General features: G+C 54.4%; 2 protein-coding genes and 2 long non-coding RNA genes across 8 annotated transcripts; 2 read left to right on the top strand and 2 right to left on the bottom strand.

The window, feature by feature from the left end:
* The first annotated feature begins 136 nt into the window (after positions 1-136).
* Positions 137-6953, top strand: LOC135325962 (nuclear pore glycoprotein p62-like). Of its 3 annotated transcripts, none has more exons than XM_064503900.1 (8): positions 137-195; positions 375-671; positions 2021-2413; positions 4349-4452; positions 5732-5888; positions 6180-6237; positions 6353-6525; positions 6709-6953. In XM_064503900.1, exons 2-4 carry the CDS (start codon positions 388-390, stop codon positions 4368-4370), a joined length of 699 nt encoding a protein of 232 aa, XP_064359970.1. In that variant the 5' UTR covers positions 137-195; positions 375-387; the 3' UTR covers positions 4371-4452; positions 5732-5888; positions 6180-6237; positions 6353-6525; positions 6709-6953. The 3 variants fall into 3 exon arrangements, with proteins under 3 accessions (XP_064359970.1, XP_064359969.1, XP_064359968.1); XM_064503899.1 differs by having other exon boundaries at positions 4743-5888; XM_064503898.1 differs by having other exon boundaries at positions 4349-5888.
* Positions 6954-7834: 881 nt separating this feature from the next.
* LOC135325969 (uncharacterized) lies at positions 7835-11935 on the bottom strand. The gene is made up of 2 exons (XR_010386669.1): positions 11872-11935; positions 7835-10639 (listed from the first exon to the last, which is right to left on the bottom strand). It is a non-coding gene; the product is annotated as an uncharacterized LOC135325969 (long non-coding RNA).
* A 205-nt stretch (positions 11936-12140) lies between these two features.
* On the top strand, positions 12141-18960 carry LOC135325966 (nuclear pore glycoprotein p62-like). 3 transcript variants are annotated; one of them, XR_010386665.1, is made up of 8 exons: positions 12141-12199; positions 12379-12675; positions 14025-14417; positions 16353-16456; positions 17739-17895; positions 18187-18244; positions 18360-18532; positions 18716-18960. XR_010386665.1 is itself a non-coding variant. In XM_064503904.1 (4 exons), the coding sequence occupies exons 2-4, from the start codon at positions 12392-12394 to the stop codon at positions 16372-16374; spliced, it is 699 nt and encodes a 232-aa protein (XP_064359974.1). In that variant the 5' UTR covers positions 12141-12199; positions 12379-12391; the 3' UTR covers positions 16375-16505. The 3 variants fall into 3 exon arrangements, 1 of the variants encoding a protein (XP_064359974.1); XR_010386664.1 differs by having other exon boundaries at positions 16750-17895; XM_064503904.1 differs by lacking the exons at positions 17739-17895; positions 18187-18244; positions 18360-18532; positions 18716-18960 and having other exon boundaries at positions 16353-16505.
* An 881-nt stretch (positions 18961-19841) lies between these two features.
* LOC135325970 (uncharacterized) lies at positions 19842-23957 on the bottom strand. Its single transcript, XR_010386670.1, has 2 exons — positions 23894-23957; positions 19842-22641 (listed from the first exon to the last, which is right to left on the bottom strand). It is a non-coding gene; the product is annotated as an uncharacterized LOC135325970 (long non-coding RNA).
* Between the last annotated feature and the right edge of the window lie 792 nt (positions 23958-24749).

Below are 24749 nucleotides of genomic sequence, written 5' to 3'. Positions count from 1 at the left end.
GGAGAGCCAATAGTTTTTCGGAGCGGTGAGAGCCCGGCCGGCGCCTGGGCGGCGGGGCGAGGGGCGGGCGCAGAGCAGTTGCGTCACTGTCTACCGGCCGGAAGCAACGTAAAAAGCGTCCTCAGCGGGCGCGCGCGCCGTGCAGGGAGCGGGAGCTGGCGGCGGGGAGGGGCTGTCGCCGTCGCCGTCGGTCCGGTAGGTGCTCGGGGCCGCCGCCCCGCCCCCGTCGCCCTGCCCTGCCCTGCCCTCGGCCGGTGCCGCAGCCCCGGTGGGCGGCGAGCCGCGCCCCCGCACGTCGCTTCAGCCGCGGGCCGGGGCCGTGGGGCGCCCCCCCGCCCCCGAGGGCTGACGGCGGCGCGCCCCTTCTCTCGCAGGCCGCCGGCAGCCATGAACCAGTTCAGCTTCGGGTCGGGCGCGGCGGGAGGCGGCTTCACCTTCGGCGTGCCGAAGACGGCCGCCGCCACCACGGCCGCGACGGGCTTCTCCTTCTCCACCTCCGCCGCCTCGGGAGGCTTCAGCTTCGGCACGGCGGCGCAGACGCCCGCCAGCAGCCAGCCGGCCGGGCTCTTCTCCCTCAGCACGCCGGCCAGCACCGCGCAGCCCGCCGGCTTCAGCTTCGGCACGCAGCCCGCCGCCACGGCGGCGCCGGCCGGGGCCGTGTTCTCGCTGGGGTGAGTCCCGCGGCCCAGCGCCCGCCGCCGCGGGGGGGCGGGGGGGGAGGTGGCGGCGCTGCCGAGCGGCCTGCTGCTTTGGAGGCGCCTGGGAAAGTACCTCAGAACAGAGCGAGGCCGCTGCTGTTGCGGGGTGAACCTGTGCTGCAGTGCAGCACATCCGTAGGTGTTTACTGGGGCCTGTTCTTTCTCTCCATTCACTTTTCCACGGGCTATCAAGACCAGTCAATCCTGTGACTTATTCCACTGCTGAAAGTTGTATGTTTATGCTGCTGCTTTGGAGACATGAGTCCATGCTGGTTAAGAAAAAGGAGAATTTGAGCTTTTGCATGGTGCGCCTGTTCTGTTGTGATTAAAACTTGGGGTGCTCAGAATCTGTCCTTTCCCAAGCAGGACTTCAGTCCTTTTAAGACACTGTAAACCCTGGAATGGGAATTGGTAGAATCATTTGTCTTTCCAGATAGTCCCACTTCTGAAGTGGAAAAATGTGATGAAACAGCCCAGGGAAATCCTGCTTGCTCAGCTTTTGCCCGAGCAGTGCTCCTCAGGTCATGTTAGTAAGGTAGAATGAAGGTTACCAAGAACCAGCATCTTATTGATAGCAATGGAAAAGAGGTGTTAGGCAGGTGCGAGCTGTAGTTTTACTTTGTCATCTGCCTTGTGGCTGGGAAAGGGGAGAGACTGGAGCTGGTAAGTAATTGAGGTTATTGGCATTTTTGCTTTTCAGTTTTACTTTACAGAATAGTGCCATTTCTGAGGGTCCCTGGGGCAGTTATACTAGTGGAAAATCATACGAAAGAATGGCTTCACTTTTTCAAAAAATACACTCTTTCCTTCTTAGCTTATGTTCTTTCCTTCTTTCTTCCAAATATGCAGCTGCTGCTCAGGAAGGCCTTTTGTCATCATCGTACTGTTTTTGTTTGTTAAATTTAAAATAACTTTTCCACCCGAGAACGGTGGAAAGGGAGTTGGATGGAGGCTAGCAGTGGGAAGGCAGCTGGAAGAAAGTCTTGTGTTAGTTTGAAGCAGAGGAGGTGACAAGGATGTTTAAGGTCTGAGAGAAGAAACTTATTCTGAAACATTCATGGTGATGTAAATACCTTGGTGGGAGGAGGTAATTAAGGAGGAGTCAGTAAAAGTGGACTTGGTGGAGTCTGTATGACAGGAATTGTAGTGCGATCTGTGTCAAAACTGGGCTGCAGTTAGCTTGAAGTAGGAACCTGAAGTGCACATCTCTGAAATTAAGATGTTCTCTGCTGTCAGTAAATACTTTGTAAGAAAGCTGATTCTTAGTAGTTCACTGGATATATGTCTCAGATTACCTTACTTTTTTTTTTTTTTTTCCCTAGGGGAAAGGCACCCAAATTACACTTGGGAGGCAGTAGCACAACTCAAGCTGCAGGTATCACAGGAGGCTTTGGGTTCGGCGGCTCTGTACCGGCTAGTGCGCCCTCAAGGCAAGCAGCAGCCCCCTCTGGCTTTGTTTTTGGCTCTGCTGGTACCACCGCCACTACCACTGAGTCTGGGACAACTGGAGGGTTTACTTTTTCCAGTGGTAGTGCAACCCAGGCAGCAACACCCAGCTTCAGTATCAGCACCGTAAGCAGTGCGGCCCCGCAAGCAGCGCCCGCGGGGTTGACCTTTGGAGCAGCGCCTGCTGCCGCTGCCACCGCTGCTGCCACCCTAGGAGCAACAAACAACACAGCCAGCAACTGCCTTCAGCCTTGGGGGACAGTGCTCAGGTGAGTGCCTGGGCTGGGAATGTGGGCTGTAATTGGGAAGCCTGCCGACATGGAGGGCACCTGGGGGTGGTGTGTGAAGTTCTGAAGCCTCCTTCAGCTTTTGCTGGTGTGAAGTGAAACTCGTGGTCGTAATACATGCTTTCTTTTTTTCCCTATTTATCCAGGGTCTCTAGTTACAGACGCAAAAGTGCACCCATTAGGGCCCAAGCGGATATGCATGTATCCGTTTGTTTCTTAACATTACAGCAATTGGCAGAACTTGTATGTGTGTCTGAATTAGTGAGTTTGCCACCTGGCTAGGTCAGTCTGAAGCAAAGCATCTGTTTATGTGGGGAAGTTTCTCAGAACAGCATCTCTTGGCTTAGCTGTTTCTTGTGATATTTGAGCTTAATGCTGAGATGAAGTAGCCTGTAGTCTTGCCTCCTTACATTCTGAATGGCCAGTCTTTATTTTGTGACTGTGTATGTGTGAATTTGAAACCGGAGGTGATAAAGGAAGACAAGTACAGTGTAAAATGGCCCAGAAGGCAAGTGACTGCCGAGATAACAGTGGGATGCTCTCGTGTTTGAATGTGCCTTGCAGGATTTTGAATGGCTTTGCTGTCAGTACTTTTTGGGCTGGTGGGGGTGGGGGTCTTCATCATTAGGGATGGGGATTCCTAAGCTGAGTGGTGTTTGAGAAGTATTACTGAAGGGGTTTGGAGGCTGAGGCTGAAATAATTCTGCCACTGAAGAGAAGTGTCAGAGTTGCATTTGAAGTGCTTGGAGAGTGTCTTTGGTGGATTTGGGGTGGGGGTATAGAGGCAGGGATGGGAGTGGTGAGGAAGGGGAGTGCCCTGCCCAGGATGCTGAACTGTTGCTGAACCCAGGCAACAAACCTGTTTCACTTTAACAGTGAAACTTGCGGGCCTGTTTGAGACAAGGACTATATTCCGTAAGCAGGGTGTAGCCTACTCACTGTTTTATCCAAGGTGGTTTTGTTGACTGTGACGCGCCAATAGAGGGGCGTCGGAGATTCTTTCAGATTCGGGTTAGTTGCACTGAACTCAAGAGATCATCATTTGTCAAGTGTAAGAATTTACTAGAGCTAAGCAGTTACACACATACGACGGACACTGGACAACACTGAACAACTTACACCAGACCATCTACAAGTCTAACAAAGCTAAAAAGTAAAGAACTGAAAACAGAATGCACATATCAGAGCTCTGTGGTTAAGCCACAGATGCACGGTACAGTGACCGTTCTCAGCCTTTCCTTGTCCTTATGGACCACCTCTCCAGTACGGTTTTCCCCAGATTGTTCTCAGCGTACTCAAGCTATGCTGGGATGATTCAGGTTCTCCCTGGCAGTTGCCATCGGGGTGTCCCTGCTGATGGGTGGGTTGCTGGGTGTGCAGGCCAAGTGAGGGTGAGACTGAGTCCACACAGAGGTATGTGGCTTTCTTCTGTCCTTCAGAGGCTTAGGGTTTTTCATCCAATCAAACAGTGCCAGACCACGGTTACACAACAGAACCGATGGCCTCAGCCGGTAACAGGATGGATACCAACAGGGTGGTCAACAGACAACCCAGTTCCACGCTACCCAGAGGCTTACAGGGCGAGTCTGCAGTGTCACTTCTCCTTTGCTGACTAGGTTTGCTCAGCACTCAGGGGTCACTGGAGGTCCTCCCCAACGATATGCAAAACTTTAGTGCGGTTGGCTATCTGATATACATCAGTAGTAATCTGATGGAAATGGTTAACATAAAAACAGCAACTGTCATTAGTTAAGGCACACACTGCTCCTTGAGAGGCTAGCAAACAGTCAAGTGTGAAATGATTCTGTACAGTAGTTTGGCCAATATTGTGTATGTCTTCATTTAAAAGCGTTAAGGCATCGATGGGTGTGTTTTCTATCACTTCTGTGGTTACAGATTCACTATTGTTTTTTCCAGGTCAACTGCCCTCGCTGGGTAACTGCTTCCATGGCTTGTATATCAGCATTATGGGGCCACAGCCCACACGCTATTTCCAACTGGAGTGCAAGGATTATACTAAGGTAGCAATACCAGGGAGCACGGCACCCCGAAAATGAATTTTGGAATGTGGCTTTTGCTGCCTTGCCGGGGCAGTGTGTCAGCCCGAGAGCAAGGGGTGGGGGGGGGGGTCACAGCCGCCTTCCTTTCTTCGGGGAAAGGAAAGCCCCTGCCTGTCGTGGGGTCTAAAGCAGACGTACCCATTTAAACACTCCCTTAACGTGCCTAGTGTTTTCCTGTGGCTACTGTTTTACTGTGGGGAAATGCACGGAGCCAGACAGTCTCCCAGCCTGCTCCTGCGCATCCTCCCTAGCTTTCGTCAGGCCCTGCAGAGGCTCGTCTGCACAGCCTGCCCGGCTCCGTGAAAGACCGCCTCCCCGCCAAACGGCGCTCAGGAGAAGCACGGCCTACAACAAACAGCCGGTGGCACTGAGGTCACGCCTGTGCAGGGTGACTGGGAAGGAGCTGGCAGGCCGCGCGCACGCTCAGCGGCCCATTGTGAGGAGCTCCTGACACCTTCACAAGGTCTGCACGCCCGCCGGCGATGTCACAGCACCGCCAGGGCAACCCAGGGCCCCGTTGCCGGGCAGGCCTCATTTGCGCACACAGCTTTGGGAGTACCAGCAGACATGGCTGGCTGCTCTGCCTTGGTGTGCCTTCTCCTGTGTACTCTTCTTGTACACGGGGTCCCCATACCTGGGGAAAGAGAGGCTTCGGTGCTGTCTGAAGGTACGTACTCCGACGCAAGACCTCCTCTCCCCCACTAACATTGTCTAAGGGTGAATCTCCAGGGGCAAGGCAGCGCTCCCACGGGCCCCTACCAGCACCTGGGGGCACAGGCAGAATAGGGGGCTCCCTTCCAAAGCTGAGAACACTTGAGGAGGAGCTCTTCTGCAGAGACGCGGCTTTCCACAGCCTTCTGCGCCGCCCTCCTGCGCTGCCCGCCCTGGGCACACACAAGCATCTGCCGAGCCTCGGCCCAGCACAAGAGTGGGTCTCGCTCGTGACAGCAGGCTCCTGCTTCCCTTTCTCCCAGCGCAGGAAGGAGGGAGAGAGGAGGAGCAAAACGCACCAAAAGGAGCAGGGGGGAGAAGAGAAGAATGGGGCGTTTTCTCAATGCACGGCACCAAACTAGGATACCACATGGCATCCCGCACGTGCTGGGATGCCACGTCCCCACGGCTGTGATGCGTGTGCCGCTGCGCTTGGGCTCTTCACGCTTCAGCCCTCCCCTTCCTACCTTTCACCTACCACAGCATGCACGTTTATATTAAACGCTGATCTCTGGCCACTGTTTTGCAGTACTCTCCCCCAAGGGTTCTGCAGAGGCTGACCCCAGCCCTCCAAAACGCAGAACTGTTGTCGTCATCGTCGCCAACACTTTGACGCTCGTCATCTTGACGTTGTTCTTTGCGTTCTGCGTTTGGCTCTACTACCGACTCAAGACCAGGAAAGAAAGGTAATGTTTGAAATTCACACCCCTTGCAAAGTGATACACCTTGCACAGCAGCTTCCAATGTGGGCATGGCAACAAGAACAGCACACCTGCAAGGCAGCCATTACACAGCTGCACAAAGTGCTTACCTGAAGCCCACAGGTACTCTCAAGGCTTCCCAGAAAGCTCCCAGGCCGGCATTTTAACCCTTTCCCTGGCAAATGGAACAGAGCACAAGTTCCCTCCTAGGGAGCGCGCTTCCTTTCAAAAGGACAACTAAAAATCCTTTACCATACCTCTCGGTACGATTCCTAGGTCTCCAGAGGACGATGCCGAGGCATCCGCTTGCCACTACCGCTGCCACTGCGGAGAGGTGAGTTCTGTCCTGCCTCCAGGACAAAAAGCTCCATCCGAGCAAGTCCCTTCAAACCTTCCCCTCTTCAAACTCGCACCAACACAAAGCTCATCTGCTAATGTGTTATTTCCAGCTTCACAGCAGCCTGCAGTGTACCTGCTCCAGGTGTGCTTCTCCGAGCGCAGCAAGCCTAGAGCTCTGCAACATCTGGGGCAATGAAGACGACAATCCGTATGGCGGCCTTCTCCCATCCCTGCCTCCTACACCGGGCATGGGAGAGTTCAGCAGAAGCTCTTCCAGTGACAGGTAATCGCCACCACAAAAGCAGAAGACACCTTGCTCAGGCTATGCTGCGCCCCTTTCAAGGGCGGGCTTGCTTTGGGGCCTCTGGGGGCAGCTTAAGGGCGTATTCTCCTGCTCCCTTTCCCTTGGGGCTGGCCAGTGTGCCCTTCAGAGAGCTACTGCACACAACCCCGGCTTCCATTTCAGTGCCACCACGCAGGAGGAGAACACTGCAGACGCAGGCGCGCCTGGCACGGGCAGGCTCGAAGCACCAACCGGCGACAAGGCCTGAACGGGTGGCATCTCGGGCTGGGCACCGACACCAGGCCACGGCACCGTCCCTCCGCCCAGCCTGCCCGCACCGTGCTCCTCCGTCTCGGGCCGGTGCCATCATCGCGCCCGGCCACCTGCACGAGGAGGCCCCTGGGCAATAAAGACGGAGAGGAGGCAGAGCTCACGCAGCGCCAGAGTGGTGTTTCCTTAGAGCAGCTCGCGGGGGCCGGGGGTGGGGGGGATCTCTCCCACCCACAGGCCTTGGGGCACAGAGCTCCTCCACTCGCACGCGCTCCAGTGCCAACATGGCCGGGCCCGAGGGCTTTGGCCAGGAGCGCTCCTGGGCGAGCGGCAGCGCGGGGGACGCCGGCTACGAGAGCCCCTCACAGCCCCGCAGGCCGGCAGCCCCGCGCTCGCTCCCCGCGCTTTCACGCTGGCTCCCGGGCACGCCGCACTCGTGCCCACCCACCAGGGCCGGGAAGCGCTGCCACCCTGCCGGCGGCTCGCGGCCTGTCTGCGCTCCGCGGCTGTGCCGGTGGCACTCTTGAATGGGTTAAATCCCACTAACTAGGATTTCTAAATCCAAGTAATGGGGCTTTCCAATGCGGGGCTGCAGAGTGTCCCGGTGGCCAGGCCTCGGGGCCTCGGCAGCAGCCATGCGGGCACAGCCGGAGCCCGGCTGCGGCGCCGGGGCTGGAGGCGGCGGGCGCTCTGTCCCGCTGCCCCGTGCAGCAAAGCCCCCTCCCCGCCACAGCCACTGCCTGCGCCCCAGCGGTGCTCGGGCAGCCTGCTGCCCTCCTCTGCTGCTCCGCGCACCCTGACAGGCGCAAGTGGTGGCAACTGCTGCAAAGCCCCTTTCCCGCACAGCTGTGACCTGATTCAGCTCCCAGCAAATCCAGACTCGAAGCCTACCAGCTCCTGCACAACTGTGATGCGCCAACAGGGGAGCAGCTGAGATTCTGTCAGATTCCTGGGTTAGCGCGCTGAACTTCAGAGATCATCATTTGGCAGGTATAAGAAGTTACATATGACAACACTAAACAATTAACACCAAACCATCTACAAGTATAACAAAGCTGAAAAGTATAGTAAAGCTAGAAATACAATAGAACTGAAAATAGAATACACATATTAGAGCTCCCTGGTTAAGCCACGGATGCTCAGTACAGTGACTTTTCTCGGATGCGCGGTACAGTGACCATTCTCACCCTTTCCTTGTACTTACGGGCCACCCCTCCGGTACAGTTTTCCCCAGACTCTTCTCACCACGCTCGGGCTGTGCCGGGATGATTCAGGTTCTCCCTGGCGGTCGCCATCAGTGGCGTCCCCGCTGATCGGTGGGTTGTCTGGTCTGCAGGCCAACTGAGGGCGAGTCTGAGTCCACACAGAGGTAGGTAGCTTACTCTCTTTTATCCTTCCCGGGCTTAGTTCCTTGCCCATTCGAACAGTGCCAGACCACAGTCACACAGCAGAACCGACGGCCTCAGCCAATAACAGTGTGGTCAAGAGGCTGGGCAACAGATAACAGTACGCATGTTCAACACCCAACAGTATGCGTACTCAACAGATAACCCAGTTCCACGCTACCCAGAGGCTTACAGGGCGAGTCCGCAGTGTCACTTCTCCTTTGCTGACTAGGTTTGCTCAGCACTCAGGGGTCGCTGGAGGGCTACAGCAACCCCACAGTGTGGTGACTCCGGCCGTGGTGCACCGGGGTTCCTTAACTCTTGGGGAGCACCCCAGCGCAAACCCCTCTTCCATGGGCCGCGCCATCCTGAGTCCCACAGTTGCCTGTGTGTCATCATTCCCAAATACTGCCAGATGGCAGTATAGCTGCATACATACATACGTACTTTTTCATCTAGACGCGCACAGACCCACCTGATTCTTCTCTCTTAAACTACGACTATGTACACACCTTATTACTAAGAAAGCCGATGAGGCTGGAAGCCAACACTGGAAATGGTGAATTACGACAAGAGATTTTGGCATCATCGGATAGGCATATGGCAGCAATCATTTCCTTGCACAGAGGAAATCTTCATAGAAAGCAATAGTAGTAGAGTCTTACATACTCAAGTATCAGTCTCTAGATGCACTTGCATGGTTAGATGGATAGGATTTAGAAGGCAAGGTTGCGAAACCTGAACTGAGACAAACTGAAAAGTGGACAAATAAAGAAATACACCTGACACTAAATATTTAGTAACAGTTTTGAAGGTGCTCTGAAACTGGATGTCTTGGGGAAAGAAAAATCCGACCTGTGATGAGCTATGTTGCTGCACTTCCGCCTGGTGGCAAAGAATTCACAATACAGAATTGAAAAAAACATTGCCTTAAAAATGTCCTCACACTCTTGGTATGTTAGAATGAGCAACTATTTTCAATTAAATGAAATATTTAATATTTAAACTCAGGAATGAGATGTTTGGAAATCAGGACATTGAGATTAGACTGAACAGTTCTCTTACAGCAAGAGGATGTTTTCCTGAAACTCGCATGGGAGTTTCTGTCATTTGAATGACCCTTTGGACAGATGTTTAGCTGTCAAGGTGATGTCGTGAAACAATTTGCAGACTGGGTTTTGATTATTGTTTGTCGGCGTCGAATCTGAAAGAGCCTGCCTATCGTTCAAAGCTCCGTTTTATTCAACTTTTGGCCTTTCTTCTGAGGGCTTTTTCTGGGCTAGTGACATTGGACGTTGCAGTCTTCCTGCCTTGATTAATTCAGCCCTGCTGGCCACGTCTATTGGGGAGACCTGTGTGCAACGTTTTCTCTCTTGTATAGTTTACTTTGGGGAAGAAAATGCTGCTGTAGAAATAGTGTCAAAATGATCCTAGTATAGCTGTGCCCTCGGGGTTGATTTGATGTTTCTCTGCACAAAACCCAGTACTTTAAAACAACTGAATCAGTTCTACTTAAACTTTTTCTTTTTTTTTCTTTTTTTTTTTTTTTAGTTAGGTGTTGTATAGAAGTAATAACTGAATAGAATTTTTGGAACAATATCTGAAGAGTTTCAATACTTAGTTTTTTGCTAAGCCGCTGGAGAACAAGCATGTGTATGTGTTAGGTAAACAAAACTTTCTGGATCTACTCAAACCTGAAGGAAACCATTGCCAGAAATTAAAATGAGGTATCCAGGGACTTGCAATGTGATACCGAGCCTTTCAGCTCTTCTATTCTTTCCTGTCTGACAACTGTTTCTACAGTAAGCGTCTGTAAAAGAAATGACATAAAGAAGAAGGGATAAGGGATAATATTGTACTTCAGTGATCAATTATCTCTACAGTTCTTCAGTGTCTGACATGCAGAATTAGCACACTCAGTTGCCTCTGGATATTTTAGTCTCTACTCAGAAGTTAAGCAGCAACTTTTTCCTTCATATGAAGTCCTTTGTATCTAGTTGTAATTGCCTTCATCTCTGGCAGACTTCAGGGAAAAGTAGGGGGAAGTCTGAAGTATCTAACACTCTTTCAACTGCATGTTCTCATTTCCTTTAGGCTGAGAAAATAAATCTTCCTCCCATTCCATGCTCACAATCTCGCCTCCTATTCCTGGGGCATCTTCCTTACTTTCTCCCTCAGGAGCTTCTTACCCTACAAATACCTTCTAGCTGTTTCAGTCAGTCCAAAGCTGCATAAGGCTTTCTTTACTCACCCTGGGAAAAGCCAAATTTGCTTCTTAGTTAACAAGGTGAGACTGTGGTACAACATGTAGAAGCAGCAGCATTTCTTGTGGAAGACTCACCCCGTCGTCGTCGTCGTCGTCGTCGTCATCTTCTTCTTGAGCATCACTAAGTAGCTTGGCAAGGGACTGCAGAGAAGAGACTGAGGAAATACTATCTATATCCATATCCATAGCTTACCTGCGCAGAAAAAACAAGTGACAGATGAAGAAAGAACACCACCTTTTCTATACTGTCCTTCCTCAAATGCAAACAATTTTCCTGCTGTGCTCTAGAAGGATAAACTTTGCCCAAAAACTTACATGAGATGCCAACGTGTACAGTGGAATATAATCAATGTTCCCCTGTCCGTAACCAAGTTATTGACTCTTTTGCTCCACAAGCACTTGTTGTGGAGCCTGCTCAAGTCTAACAGTGCTTATTAGCTCTGGCACAGCTCCATCCAAACATGGATTTTCTGCTCCTGTGGCCAGGTTGAGGGCAGCAGAATTTCTTGTTGCAGGTTTCGATTTGGCATTCTGGACTATATTTGTCTCCCTGAGGAGCCAGGCAGGGGTCTCCACGCCAGGTTCTCTGGCCTCCTTGTTCCAGGGAGGCTTAGGAGAGGCCCAGCTCTAGGTCCAAGCTGTCTTGGGCCTTTGCACAGTGCCCCAGGCAAGTCGGTACGCCCTCCAACAACCTAAAGCACAGGGAAGTGAGGTGCAGAGAGATCTAAGCTGCCCCCATGGAAAACAGCTTTGCTTTGTAACCAGTAGTGCTGTATTATCTAGCATTGTCTTCCTCCTTTAGCCCAGGTTCTCGCTATCCAGGAACGGAGATTGGACTTAGCAATTAACTCAGTGAATTTACATATAACCATATAGTCCCATTCATGTAGCATCTTAACGTCTTTAAAGCACAGCTTCACTCATCCCGACCAGACAACTCTGAGAGTGGGCAATTTAACCATCCCCGTCATACAGAGCGCTGAAACCACCAAATAACCTGCTGCAAAACACAAAACCCAACGACGGGCCTAGAGGGGGAAGCCGGGGGCGGGAGAGAAAGGGAGGAGGGGCGAGGGAAGGACAGCTCTCCCCGGCCACCGCAGGGAGCTGCCAGCAGCTCCGGGTCGAACACCTCCCCTGCAGCAGCGGTCCCGCAGCAGCATGTGCCCGGTGCAGCCTCCCGCCTCCACGGAACGTTCTGGAAGCGCCACGGCCTGCACCGCTCTGCGTCGACAGAAGCCCGCGGTGCCCCGGCCGCTTCCAGCCGCACACCGCCCCGGAGACCCCGCCCCAGGCCCCGGCCTCCCGCGGCCGCCCGGCCCACGCCACGCCACGCCACGCCACGCCACGCAGCGAGCAGCCGCCTCAGCGGGCGCCAGGGCGCCCCGGCCCCGGCCCCGGCCCCGGCCCCGGCCCCGGCCGTACCGCCGCCTGCAACCGCCGCCTGCAACCGTCACCCGGCACCGGCCGCGTCCTCCGTTGCCACAGTAACGAGGAGCCCGCCGCTCCGCCTCGCCCCGTGAGCCAATGCGGCGTGGTGTCCGATGAGCGGCGGCAGGGAGAGCCAATAGTTTTTCGGAGCGGTGAGAGCCCGGCCGGCGCCTGGGCGGCGGGGCGAGGGGCGGGCGCAGAGCAGTTGCGTCACTGTCTACCGGCCGGAAGCAACGTAAAAAGCGTCCTCAGCGGGCGCGCGCGCCGTGCAGGGAGCGGGAGCTGGCGGCGGGGAGGGGCTGTCGCCGTCGCCGTCGGTCCGGTAGGTGCTCGGGGCCGCCGCCCCGGCCCCGTCGCCCTGCCCTGCCCTGCCCTCGGCCGGTGCCGCAGCCCCGGTGGGCGGCGAGCCGCGCCCCCGCACGTCGCTTCAGCCGCGGGCCGGGGCCGTGGGGCGCCCCCCCGCCCCCGAGGGCTGACGGCGGCGCGCCCCTTCTCTCGCAGGCCGCCGGCAGCCATGAACCAGTTCAGCTTCGGGTCGGGCGCGGCGGGAGGCGGCTTCACCTTCGGCGTGCCGAAGACGGCCGCCGCCACCACGGCCGCGACGGGCTTCTCCTTCTCCACCTCCGCCGCCTCGGGAGGCTTCAGCTTCGGCACGGCGGCGCAGACGCCCGCCAGCAGCCAGCCGGCCGGGCTCTTCTCCCTCAGCACGCCGGCCAGCACCGCGCAGCCCGCCGGCTTCAGCTTCGGCACGCAGCCCGCCGCCACGGCGGCGCCGGCCGGGGCCGTGTTCTCGCTGGGGTGAGTCCCGCGGCCCAGCGCCCGCCGCCGCGGGGGGGCGGGGGGGGAGGTGGCGGCGCTGCCGAGCGGCCTGCTGCTTTGGAGGCGCCTGGGAAAGTACCTCAGAACAGAGCGAGGCCGCTGCTGTTGCGGGGTGAACCTGTGCTGCAGTGCAGCACATCCGTAGGTGTTTACTGGGGCCTGTTCTTTCTCTCCATTCACTTTTCCACGGGCTATCAAGACCAGTCAATCCTGTGACTTATTCCACTGCTGAAAGTTGTATGTTTATGCTGCTGCTTTGGAGACATGAGTCCATGCTGGTTAAGAAAAAGGAGAATTTGAGCTTTTGCATGGTGCGCCTGTTCTGTTGTGATTAAAACTTGGGGTGCTCAGAATCTGTCCTTTCCCAAGCAGGACTTCAGTCCTTTTAAGACACTGTAAACCCTGGAATGGGAATTGGTAGAATCATTTGTCTTTCCAGATAGTCCCACTTCTGAAGTGGAAAAATGTGATGAAACAGCCCAGGGAAATCCTGCTTGCTCAGCTTTTGCCCGAGCAGTGCTCCTCAGGTCATGTTAGTAAGGTAGAATGAAGGTTACCAAGAACCAGCATCTTATTGATAGCAATGGAAAAGAGGTGTTAGGCAGGTGCGAGCTGTAGTTTTACTTTGTCATCTGCCTTGTGGCTGGGAAAGGGGAGAGACTGGAGCTGGTAAGTAATTGAGGTTATTGGCATTTTTGCTTTTCAGTTTTACTTTACAGAATAGTGCCATTTCTGAGGGTCCCTGGGGCAGTTATACTAGTGGAAAATCATACGAAAGAATGGCTTCACTTTTTCAAAAAATACACTCTTTCCTTCTTAGCTTATGTTCTTTCCTTCTTTCTTCCAAATATGCAGCTGCTGCTCAGGAAGGCCTTTTGTCATCATCGTACTGTTTTTGTTTGTTAAATTTAAAATAACTTTTCCACCCGAGAACGGTGGAAAGGGAGTTGGATGGAGGCTAGCAGTGGGAAGGCAGCTGGAAGAAAGTCTTGTGTTAGTTTGAAGCAGAGGAGGTGACAAGGATGTTTAAGGTCTGAGAGAAGAAACTTATTCTGAAACATTCATGGTGATGTAAATACCTTGGTGGGAGGAGGTAATTAAGGAGGAGTCAGTAAAAGTGGACTTGGTGGAGTCTGTATGACAGGAATTGTAGTGCGATCTGTGTCAAAACTGGGCTGCAGTTAGCTTGAAGTAGGAACCTGAAGTGCACATCTCTGAAATTAAGATGTTCTCTGCTGTCAGTAAATACTTTGTAAGAAAGCTGATTCTTAGTAGTTCACTGGATATATGTCTCAGATTACCTTACTTTTTTTTTTTTTTTTCCCTAGGGGAAAGGCACCCAAATTACACTTGGGAGGCAGTAGCACAACTCAAGCTGCAGGTATCACAGGAGGCTTTGGGTTCGGCGGCTCTGTACCGGCTAGTGCGCCCTCAAGGCAAGCAGCAGCCCCCTCTGGCTTTGTTTTTGGCTCTGCTGGTACCACCGCCACTACCACTGAGTCTGGGACAACTGGAGGGTTTACTTTTTCCAGTGGTAGTGCAACCCAGGCAGCAACACCCAGCTTCAGTATCAGCACCGTAAGCAGTGCGGCCCCGCAAGCAGCGCCCGCGGGGCTGACCTTTGGAGCAGCGCCTGCTGCCGCTGCCACCGCTGCTGCCACCCTAGGAGCAACAAACAACACAGCCAGCAACTGCCTTCAGCCTTGGGGGACAGTGCTCAGGTGAGTGCCTGGGCTGGGAATGTGGGCTGTAATTGGGAAGCCTGCCGACATGGAGGGCACCTGGGGGTGGTGTGTGAAGTTCTGAAGCCTCCTTCAGCTTTTGCTGGTGTGAAGTGAAACTCGTGGTCGTAATACATGCTTTCTTTTTTTCCCTATTTATCCAGGGTCTCTAGTTACAGACACAAAAGTGCACCCATTAGGGCCCAAGCGGATATGCATGTATCCGTTTGTTTCTTAACATTACAGCAATTGGCAGAACTTGTATGTGTGTCTGAATTAGTGAGTTTGCCACCTGGCTAGGTCAGTCTGAAGCAAAGCATCTGTTTATGTGGGGAAGTTTCTCAGAACAGCATCTCTTGGCTTAGCTGTTTCTTGTGATATTTGAGCTTAATGCTGAGATGAAGTAGCCTGTAGTCTTGCCTCCTTACATTCTGAATGGCCAGTCTTTATTTTGTGACTGTGTATGTGTGAATTTGAAACCGGAGGTGATAAAGGAAGACAAGTACAGTGTAAAATGGCCCAGAAGGCAAGTGACTGCCGAGATAACAGTGGGATGCTCTCGTGTTTGAATGTGCCTTGCAGGATTTTGAATGGCTTTGCTGTCAGTACTTTTTGGGCTGGTGGGGGTGGGGGTCTTCATCATTAGGGATGGGGATTCCTAAGCTGAGTGGTGTTTGAGAAGTATTACTGAAGGGGTTTGGAGGCTGAGGCTGAAATAATTCTGCCACTGAAGAGAAGTGTCAGAGTTGCATTTGAAGTGCTTGGAGAGTGTCTTTGGTGGATTTGGGGTGGGGGTATAGAGGCAGGGATGGGAGTGGTGAGGAAGGGGAGTGCCCTGCCCAGGATGCTGAACTGTTGCTGAACCCAGGCAACAAACCTGTTTCACTTTAACAGTGAAACTTGCGGGCCTGTTTGAGACAAGGACTATATTCCGTAAGCAGGGTGTAGCCTACTCACTGTTTTATCCAAGGTGGTTTTGTTGACTGTGACGCGCCAATAGAGGGGCGTCGGAGATTCTTTCAGATTCGGGTTAGTTGCACTGAACTCAAGAGATCATCATTTGTCAAGTGTAAGAATTTACTAGAGCTAAGCAGTTACACACATACGACGGACACTGGACAACACTGAACAACTTACACCAGACCATCTACAAGTCTAACAAAGCTAAAAAGTAAAGAACTGAAAACAGAATGCACATATCAGAGCTCTGTGGTTAAGCCACAGATGCACGGTACAGTGACCGTTCTCAGCCTTTCCTTGTCCTTATGGACCACCTCTCCAGTACGGTTTTCCCCAGATTGTTCTCAGCGTGCTCAAGCTATGCTGGGATGATTCAGGTTCTCCCTGGCAGTTGCCATCGGGGTGTCCCTGCTGATGGGTGGGTTGCTGGGTGTGCAGGCCAAGTGAGGGTGAGACTGAGTCCACACAGAGGTATGTGGCTTTCTTCTGTCCTTCAGAGGCTTAGGGTTTTTCATCCAATCAAACAGTGCCAGACCACGGTTACACAACAGAACCGATGGCCTCAGCCGGTAACAGGATGGATACCAACAGGGTGGTCAACAGACAACCCAGTTCCACGCTACCCAGAGGCTTACAGGGCGAGTCTGCAGTGTCACTTCTCCTTTGCTGACTAGGTTTGCTCAGCACTCAGGGGTCACTGGAGGTCCTCCCCAACGATATGCAAAACTTTAGTGCGGTTGGCTATCTGATATACATCAGTAGTAATCTGATGGAAATGGTTAACATAAAAACAGCAACTGTCATTAGTTAAGGCACACACTGCTCCTTGAGAGGCTAGCAAACAGTCAAGTGTGAAATGATTCTGTACAGTAGTTTGGCCAATATTGTGTATGTCTTCATTTAAAAGCGTTAAGGCATCGATGGGTGTGTTTTCTATCACTTCTGTGGTTACAGATTCACTATTGTTTTTTCCAGGTCAACTGCCCTCGCTGGGTAACTGCTTCCATGGCTTGTATATCAGCATTATGGGGCCACAGCCCACACGCTATTTCCAACTGGAGTGCAAGGATTATACTAAGGTAGCAATACCAGGGAGCACGGCACCCCGAAAATGAATTTTGGAATGTGGCTTTTGCTGCCTTGCCGGGGCAGTGTGTCAGCCCGAGAGCAAGGGGTGGGGGGGGGGGGGGTCACAGCCGCCTTCCTTTCTTCGGGGAAAGGAAAGCCCCTGCCTGTCGTGGGGTCTAAAGCAGACGTACCCATTTAAACACTCCCTTAACGTGCCTAGTGTTTTCCTGTGGCTACTGTTTTACTGTGGGGAAATGCACGGAGCCAGACAGTCTCCCAGCCTGCTCCTGCGCATCCTTCCTAGCTTTCGTCAGGCCCTGCAGAGGCTCGTCTGCACAGCCTGCCCGGCTCCGTGAAAGACCGCCTCCCCGCCAAACGGCGCTCAGGAGAAGCACGGCCTACAACAAACAGCCGGTGGCACTGAGGTCACGCCTGTGCAGGGTGACTGGGAAGGAGCTGGCAGGCCGCGCGCACGCTCAGCGGCCCATTGTGAGGAGCTCCTGACACCTTCACAAGGTCTGCACGCCCGCCGGCGATGTCACAGCACCGCCAGGGCAACCCAGGGCCCCGTTGCCGGGCAGGCCTCATTTGCGCACACAGCTTTGGGAGTACCAGCAGACATGGCTGGCTGCTCTGCCTTGGTGTGCCTTCTCCTGTGTACTCTTCTTGTACACGGGGTCCCCATACCTGGGGAAAGAGAGGCTTCGGTGCTGTCTGAAGGTACGTACTCCGACGCAAGACCTCCTCTCCCCCACTAACATTGTCTAAGGGTGAATCTCCAGGGGCAAGGCAGCGCTCCCACGGGCCCCTACCAGCACCTGGGGGCACAGGCAGAATAGGGGGCTCCCTTCCAAAGCTGAGAACACTTGAGGAGGAGCTCTTCTGCAGAGACGCGGCTTTCCACAGCCTTCTGCGCCGCCCTCCTGCGCTGCCCACCCTGGGCACACACAAGCATCTGCCGAGCCTCGGCCCAGCACAGAAGTGGGTCTCGCTCGTGACAGCAGGCTCCTGCTTCCCTTTCTCCCAGCGCAGGAAGGAGGGAGAGAGGAGGAGCAAAACGCACCAAAAGGAGCAGGGGGGAGAAGAGAAGAATGGGGCGTTTTCTCAATGCACGGCACCAAACTAGGATACCACATGGCATCCCGCACGTGCTGGGATGCCACGTCCCCACGGCTGTGATGCGTGTGCCGCTGCGCTTGGGCTCTTCACGCTTCAGCCCTCCCCTTCCTACCTTTCACCTACCACAGCATGCACGTTTATATTAAACGCTGATCTCTGGCCACTGTTTTGCAGTACTCTCCCCCAAGGGTTCTGCAGAGGCTGACCCCAGCCCTCCAAAACGCAGAACTGTTGTCGTCATCGTCGCCAACACTTTGACGCTCGTCATCTTGACGTTGTTCTTTGCGTTCTGCGTTTGGCTCTACTACCGACTCAAGACCAGGAAAGAAAGGTAATGTTTGAAATTCACACCCCTTGCAAAGTGATACACCTTGCACAGCAGCTCCCAATGTGGGCATGGCAACAAGAACAGCACACCTGCAAGGCAGCCATTACACAGCTGCACAAAGTGCTTACCTGAAGCCCACAGGTACTCTCAAGGCTTCCCAGAAAGCTCCCAGGCCGGCATTTTAACCCTTTCCCTGGCAAATGGAACAGAGCACAAGTTCCCTCCTAGGGAGCGCGCTTCCTTTCAAAAGGACAACTAAAAATCCTTTACCATACCTCTCGGTACGATTCCTAGGTCTCCAGAGGACGATGCCGAGGCATCCGCTTGCCACTACCGCTGCCACTGCGGAGAGGTGAGTTCTGTCCTGCCTCCAGGACAAAAAGCTCCATCCGAGCAAGTCCCTTCAAACCTTCCCCTCTTCAAACTCGCACCAACACAAAGCTCATCTGCTAATGTGTTATTTCCAGCTTCACAGCAGCCTGCAGTGTACCTGCTCCAGGTGTGCTTCTCCGAGCGCAGCAAGCCTAGAGCTCTGCAACATCTGGGGCAATGAAGACGACAATCCGTATGGCGGCCTTCTCCCATCCCTGCCTCCTACACCGGGCATGGGAGAGTTCAGCAGAAGCTCTTCCAGTGACAGGTAATCGCCACCACAAAAGCAGAAGACACCTTGCTCAGGCTATGCTGCGCCCCTTTCAAGGGCGGGCTTGCTTTGGGGCCTCTGGGGGCAGCTTAAGGGCGTATTCTCCTGCTCCCTTTCCCTTGGGGCTGGCCAGTGTGCCCTTCAGAGAGCTACTGCACACAACCCCGGCTTCCATTTCAGTGCCACCACGCAGGAGGAGAACACCGCAGATGCAGGCGTGCCTGGCACAGGCAGGCTCGAAGCACCAGCCGGCGACAAGGCCTGAACGGGTGGCATCTCGGGCTGGGCACCGACACCAGGCCACGGCACCGTCCCTCCGCCCAGCCTGCCCGCACCGTGCTCCTCCGTCTCGGGCCGGTGCCATCATCGCGCCCGGCCACCTGCACGAGGAGGCCCCTGGGCAATAAAGACGGAGAGGAGGCAGAGCTCACGCAGCGCCAGAGTGGTGTTTCCTTAGAGCAGCTCGCGGGGGCCGGGGGTGGGGGGGATCTCTCCCACCCACAGGCCTTGGGGCACAGAGCTCCTCCACTCGCACGCGCTCCAGTGCCAACATGGCCGGGCCCGAGGGCTTTGGCCAGGAGCGCTCCTGGGCGAGCGGCAGCGCGGGGGACGCCGGCTACGAGAGCCCCTCACAGCCCCGCAGGCCGGCAGCCCCGCGCTCGCTCCCCGCGCTTTCACGCTGGCTCCCGGGCACGCCGCACTCGTGCCCACCCACCAGGGCCGGGAAGCGCTGCCACCCTGCCGGCGGCTCGCGGCCTGTCTGCGCTCCGCGGCTGTGCCGGTGGCACTCTTGAATGGGTTAAATCCCACTAACTAGGATTTCTAAATCCAAGTAATGGGGCTTTCCAGTGCGGGGCTGCAGAGTGTCCCGGTGGCCAGGCCTCGGGGCCTCGGCAGCAGCCGTGCGGGCACAGCCGGAGCCCGGCTGCGGCGCCGGGGCTGGAGGCGGCGGGCGCTCTGTCCCGCTGCCCCGTGCAGCAAAGCCCCCTCCCCGCCACAGCCACTGCCTGCGCCCCAGCGGTGCTCGGGCAGCCTGCTGCCCTCCTCTGCTGCTCCGCGCACCCTGACAGGCGCAAGCGGTGGCAACTGCTGCAAAGCCCCTTTCCCGCACAGCTGTGACCTGATTCAGCTCCCAGCAAATCCAGACTCGAAGCCTACCAGCTCCTGCACAACTGTGATGCGCCAACAGGGGAGCAGCTGAGATTCTGTCAGATTCCTGGGTTAGCGCGCTGAACTTCAGAGATCATCATTTGGCAGGTATAAGAAGTTACATATGACAACACTAAACAATTAACACCAAACCATCTACAAGTATAACAAAGCTGAATAGTAAAGCTAGAAATACAATAGAACTGAAAATAGAATACACATATTAGAGCTCCCTGGTTAAGCCACGGATGCTCAGTACAGTGACTTTTCTCGGATGCGCGGTACAGTGACCATTCTCACCCTTTCCTTGTACTTACGGGCCACCCCTCCGGTACAGTTTTCCCCAGACTCTTCTCACCACGCTCGGGCTGTGCCGGGATGATTCAGGTTCTCCCTGGCGGTCGCCATCAGTGGCGTCCCCGCTGATCGGTGGGTTGTCTGGTCTGCAGGCCAACTGAGGGCGAGTCTGAGTCCACACAGAGGTAGGTAGCTTACTCTCTTTTATCCTTCCCGGGCTTAGTTCCTTGCCCATTCGAACAGTGCCAGACCACAGTCACACAGCAGAACCGACGGCCTCAGCCAATAACAGTGTGGTCAAGAGGCTGGGCAACAGATAACAGTACGCATGTTCAACACCCAACAGTATGCGTACTCAACAGATAACCCAGTTCCACGCTACCCAGAGGCTTACAGGGCGAGTCCGCAGTGTCACTTCTCCTTTGCTGACTAGGTTTGCTCAGCACTCAGGGGTCGCTGGAGGGCTACAGCAACCCCACAGTGTGGTGACTCCGGCCGTGGTGCACCGGGGTTCCTTAACTCTTGGGGAGCACCCCAGAGCAAACCCCTCTTCCATGGGCCGCGCCATCCTGAGTCCCACAGTTGCCTGTGTGTCATCATTCCCAAATACTGCCAGATGGCAGTATAGCTGCATACATACATACGTACTTTTTCATCTAGACGCGCACAGACCCACCTGATTCTTCTCTCTTAAACTACGACTATGTACACACCTTATTACTAAGAAAGCCGATGAGGCTGGAAGCCAACACTGGAAATGGTGAATTACGACAAGAGATTTTGGCATCATCGGATAGGCATATGGCAGCAATCATTTCCTTGCACAGAGGAAATCTTCATAGAAAGCCATAGTAGTAGAGTCTTACATACTCAAGTATCAGTCTCTAGATGCACTTGCATGGTTAGATGGATAGGATTTAGAAGGCAAGGTTGCGAAACCTGAACTGAGACAAACTGAAAAGTGGACAAATAAAAAAATACACCTGACACTAAATATTTAGTAACAGTTTTGAAGGTGCTCTGAAACTGGATGTCTTGGGGAAAGAAAAATCCGACCTGTGATGAGCTATGTTGCTGCACTTCCGCCTGGTGGCAAAGAATTCACAATACAGAATTGAAAAAAACATTGCCTGAAAAATGTCCTCACACTCTTGGTATGTTAGAATGAGCAACTATTTTCAATTAAATGAAATATTTAATATTTAAACTCAGGAATGAGATGTTTGGAAATCAGGACATTGAGATTAGACTGAACAGTTCTCTTACAGCAAGAGGATGTTTTCCTGAAACTCGCATGGGAGTTTCTGTCATTTGAATGACCCTTTGGACAGATGTTTAGCTGTCAAGGTGATGTCGTGAAACAATTTGCAGACTGGGTTTTGATTATTGTTTGTCGGCGTCGAATCTGAAAGAGCCTGCCTATCGTTCAAAGCTCCGTTTTATTCAACTTTTGGCCTTTCTTCTGAGGGCTTTTTCTGGGCTAGTGACATTGGACGTTGCAGTCTTCCTGCCTTGATTAATTCAGCCCTGCTGGCCACGTCTATTGGGGAGACCTGTGTGCAACGTTTTCTCTCTTGTATAGTTTACTTTGGGGAAGAAAATGCTGCTGTAGAAATAGTGTCAAAATGATCCTAGTATAGCTGTGCCCTCGGGGTTGATTTGATGTTTCTCTGCACAAAACCCAGTACTTTAAAACAACTGAATCAGTTCTACTTAAACTTTTTCTTTTTTTTTCTTTTTTTTTTTTTTTAGTTAGGTGTTGTATAGAAGTAATAACTGAATAGAATTTTTGGAACAATATCTGAAGAGTTTCAATACTTAGTTTTTTGCTAAGCCGCTGGAGAACAAGCATGTGTATGTGTTAGGTAAACAAAACTTTCTGGATCTACTCAAACCTGAAGGAAACCATTGCCAGAAATTAAAATGAGGTATCCAGGGACTTGCAATGTGATACCGAGCCTTTCAGCTCTTCTATTCTTTCCTGTCTGACAACTGTTTCTACAGTAAGCGTCTGTAAAAGAAATGACATAAAGAAGAAGGGATAAGGGATAATATTGTACTTCAGTGATCAATTATCTCTACAGTTCTTCAGTGTCTGACATGCAGAATTAGCACACTCAGTTGCCTCTGGATATTTTAGTCTCTACTCAGAAGTTAAGCAGCAACTTTTTCCTTCATATGAAGTCCTTTGTATCTAGTTGTAATTGCCTTCATCTCTGGCAGACTTCAGGGAAAAGTAGGGGGAAGTCTGAAGTATCTAACACTCTTTCAACTGCATGTTCTCATTTCCTTTAGGCTGAGAAAATAAATCTTCCTCCCATTCCATGCTCACAATCTCGCCTCCTATTCCTGGGGCATCTTCCTTACTTTCTCCCTCAGGAGCTTCTTACCCTACAAATACCTTCTAGCTGTTTCAGTCAGTCCAAAGCTGCATAAGGCTTTCTTTACTCACCCTGGGAAAAGCCAAATTTGCTTCTTAGTTAACAAGGTGAGACTGTGGTACAACATGTAGAAGCAGCAGCATTTCTTGTGGAAGACTCACCCCGTCGTCGTCGTCGTCGTCGTCGTCATCTTCTTCTTGAGCATCACTAAGTAGCTTGGCAAGGGACTGCAGAGAAGAGACTGAGGAAATACTATCTATATCCATATCCATAGCTTACCTGCGCAGAAAAAACAAGTGACAGATGAAGAAAGAACACCACCTTTTCTATACTGTCCTTCCTCAAATGCAAACAATTTTCCTGCTGTGCTCTAGAAGGATAAACTTTGCCCAAAAACTTACATGAGATGCCAACGTGTACAGTGGAATATAATCAATGTTCCCCTGTCCGTAACCAAGTTATTGACTCTTTTGCTCCACAAGCACTTGTTGTGGAGCCTGCTCAAGTCTAACAGTGCTTATTAGCTCTGGCACAGCTCCATCCAAACATGGATTTTCTGCTCCTGTGGCCAGGTTGAGGGCAGCAGAATTTCTTGTTGCAGGTTTCGATTTGGCATTCTGGACTATATTTGTCTCCCTGAGGAGCCAGGCAGGGGTCTCCACGCCAGGTTCTCTGGCCTCCTTGTTCCAGGGAGGCTTAGGAGAGGCCCAGCTCTAGGTCCAAGCTGTCTTGGGCCTTTGCACAGTGCCCCAGGCAAGTCGGTACGCCCTCCAACAACCTAAAGCACAGGGAAGTGAGGTGCAGAGAGATCTAAGCTGCCCCCATGGAAAACAGCTTTGCTTTGTAACCAGTAGTGCTGTATTATCTAGCATTGTCTTCCTCCTTTAGCCCAGGTTCTCGCTATCCAGGAACGGAGATTGGACTTAGCAATTAACTCAGTGAATTTACATATAACCATATAGTCCCATTCATGTAGCATCTTAACGTCTTTAAAGCACAGCTTCACTCATCCCGACCAGACAACTCTGAGAGTGGGCAATTTAACCATCCCCGTCATACAGAGCGCTGAAACCACCAAATAACCTGCTGCAAAACACAAAACCCAACGACGGGCCTAGAGGGGGAAGCCGGGGGCGGGAGAGAAAGGGAGGAGGGGCGAGGGAAGGACAGCTCTCCCCGGCCACCGCAGGGAGCTGCCAGCAGCTCCGGGTCGAACACCTCCCCTGCAGCAGCGGTCCCGCAGCAGCATGTGCCCGGTGCAGCCTCCCGCCTCCACGGAACGTTCTGGAAGCGCCACGGCCTGCACCGCTCTGCGTCGACAGAAGCCCGCGGTGCCCCGGCCGCTTCCAGCCGCACACCGCCCCGGAGACCCCGCCCCAGGCCCCGGCCTCCCGCGGCCGCCCGGCCCACGCCACGCCACGCCACGCCACGCCACGCCACGCCACGCCACGCCACGCAGCGAGCAGCCGCCTCAGCGGGCGCCAGGGCGCCCCGGCCCCGGCCCCGGCCCCGGCCCCGGCCCCGGCCGTACCGCCGCCTGCAACCGCCGCCTGCAACCGTCACCCGGCACCGGCCGCGTCCTCCGTTGCCACAGTAACGAGGAGCCCGCCGCTCCGCCTCGCCCCGTGAGCCAATGCGGCGTGGTGTCCGATGAGCGGCGGCAGGGAGAGCCAATAGTTTTTCGGAGCGGTGAGAGCCCGGCCGGCGCCTGGGCGGCGGGGCGAGGGGCGGGCGCAGAGCAGTTGCGTCACTGTCTACCGGCCGGAAGCAACGTAAAAAGCGTCCTCAGCGGGCGCGCGCGCCGTGCAGGGAGCGGGAGCTGGCGGCGGGGAGGGGCTGTCGCCGTCGCCGTCGGTCCGGTAGGTGCTCGGGGCCGCCGCCCCGCCCCCGTCGCCCTGCCCTGCCCTGCCCTCGGCCGGTGCCGCAGCCCCGGTGGGCGGCGAGCCGCGCCCCCGCACGTCGCTTCAGCCGCGGGCCGGGGCCGTGGGGCGCCCCCCCGCCCCCGAGGGCTGACGGCGGCGCGCCCCTTCTCTCGCAGGCCGCCGGCAGCCATGAACCAGTTCAGCTTCGGGTCGGGCGCGGCGGGAGGCGGCTTCACCTTCGGCGTGCCGAAGACGGCCGCCGCCACCACGGCCGCGACGGGCTTCTCCTTCTCCACCTCCGCCGCCTCGGGAGGCTTCAGCTTCGGCACGGCGGCGCAGACGCCCGCCAGCAGCCAGCCGGCCGGGCTCTTCTCCCTCAGCACGCCGGCCAGCACCGCGCAGCCCGCCGGCTTCAGCTTCGGCACGCAGCCCGCCGCCACGGCGGCGCCGGCCGGGGCCGTGTTCTCGCTGGGGTGAGTCCCGCGGCCCAGCGCCCGCCGCCGCGGGGGGGCGGGGGGGGAGGTG

Source organism: Dromaius novaehollandiae, unplaced genomic scaffold (assembly GCF_036370855.1).
Source record: "Dromaius novaehollandiae isolate bDroNov1 unplaced genomic scaffold, bDroNov1.hap1 HAP1_SCAFFOLD_136, whole genome shotgun sequence".
NCBI lineage: Eukaryota > Metazoa > Chordata > Aves > Casuariiformes > Dromaiidae > Dromaius > Dromaius novaehollandiae.
This window is presented reverse-complemented; position numbering and strand designations above follow the sequence as displayed.

Bases quoted from the DNA above. Each gene is read 5' to 3' on its own strand.
- LOC135325962 (XM_064503900.1), top strand. From the start codon at position 388: ATGAACCAGTTCAGCTTCGGGTCGGGCGCGGCGGGAGGCGGCTTCACC. The intron at 672-2,020 runs GTGAGTCCCGCG...TTTTTTCCCTAG, and splicing joins GGGGCCGTGTTCTCGCTGGG to GGGAAAGGCACCCAAATTAC. The intron at 2,414-4,348 runs GTGAGTGCCTGG...TGTTTTTTCCAG, and splicing joins CCTTGGGGGACAGTGCTCAG to GTCAACTGCCCTCGCTGGGT.
- LOC135325966 (XM_064503904.1), top strand. From the start codon at position 12,392: ATGAACCAGTTCAGCTTCGGGTCGGGCGCGGCGGGAGGCGGCTTCACC. The intron at 12,676-14,024 runs GTGAGTCCCGCG...TTTTTTCCCTAG, and splicing joins GGGGCCGTGTTCTCGCTGGG to GGGAAAGGCACCCAAATTAC. The intron at 14,418-16,352 runs GTGAGTGCCTGG...TGTTTTTTCCAG, and splicing joins CCTTGGGGGACAGTGCTCAG to GTCAACTGCCCTCGCTGGGT.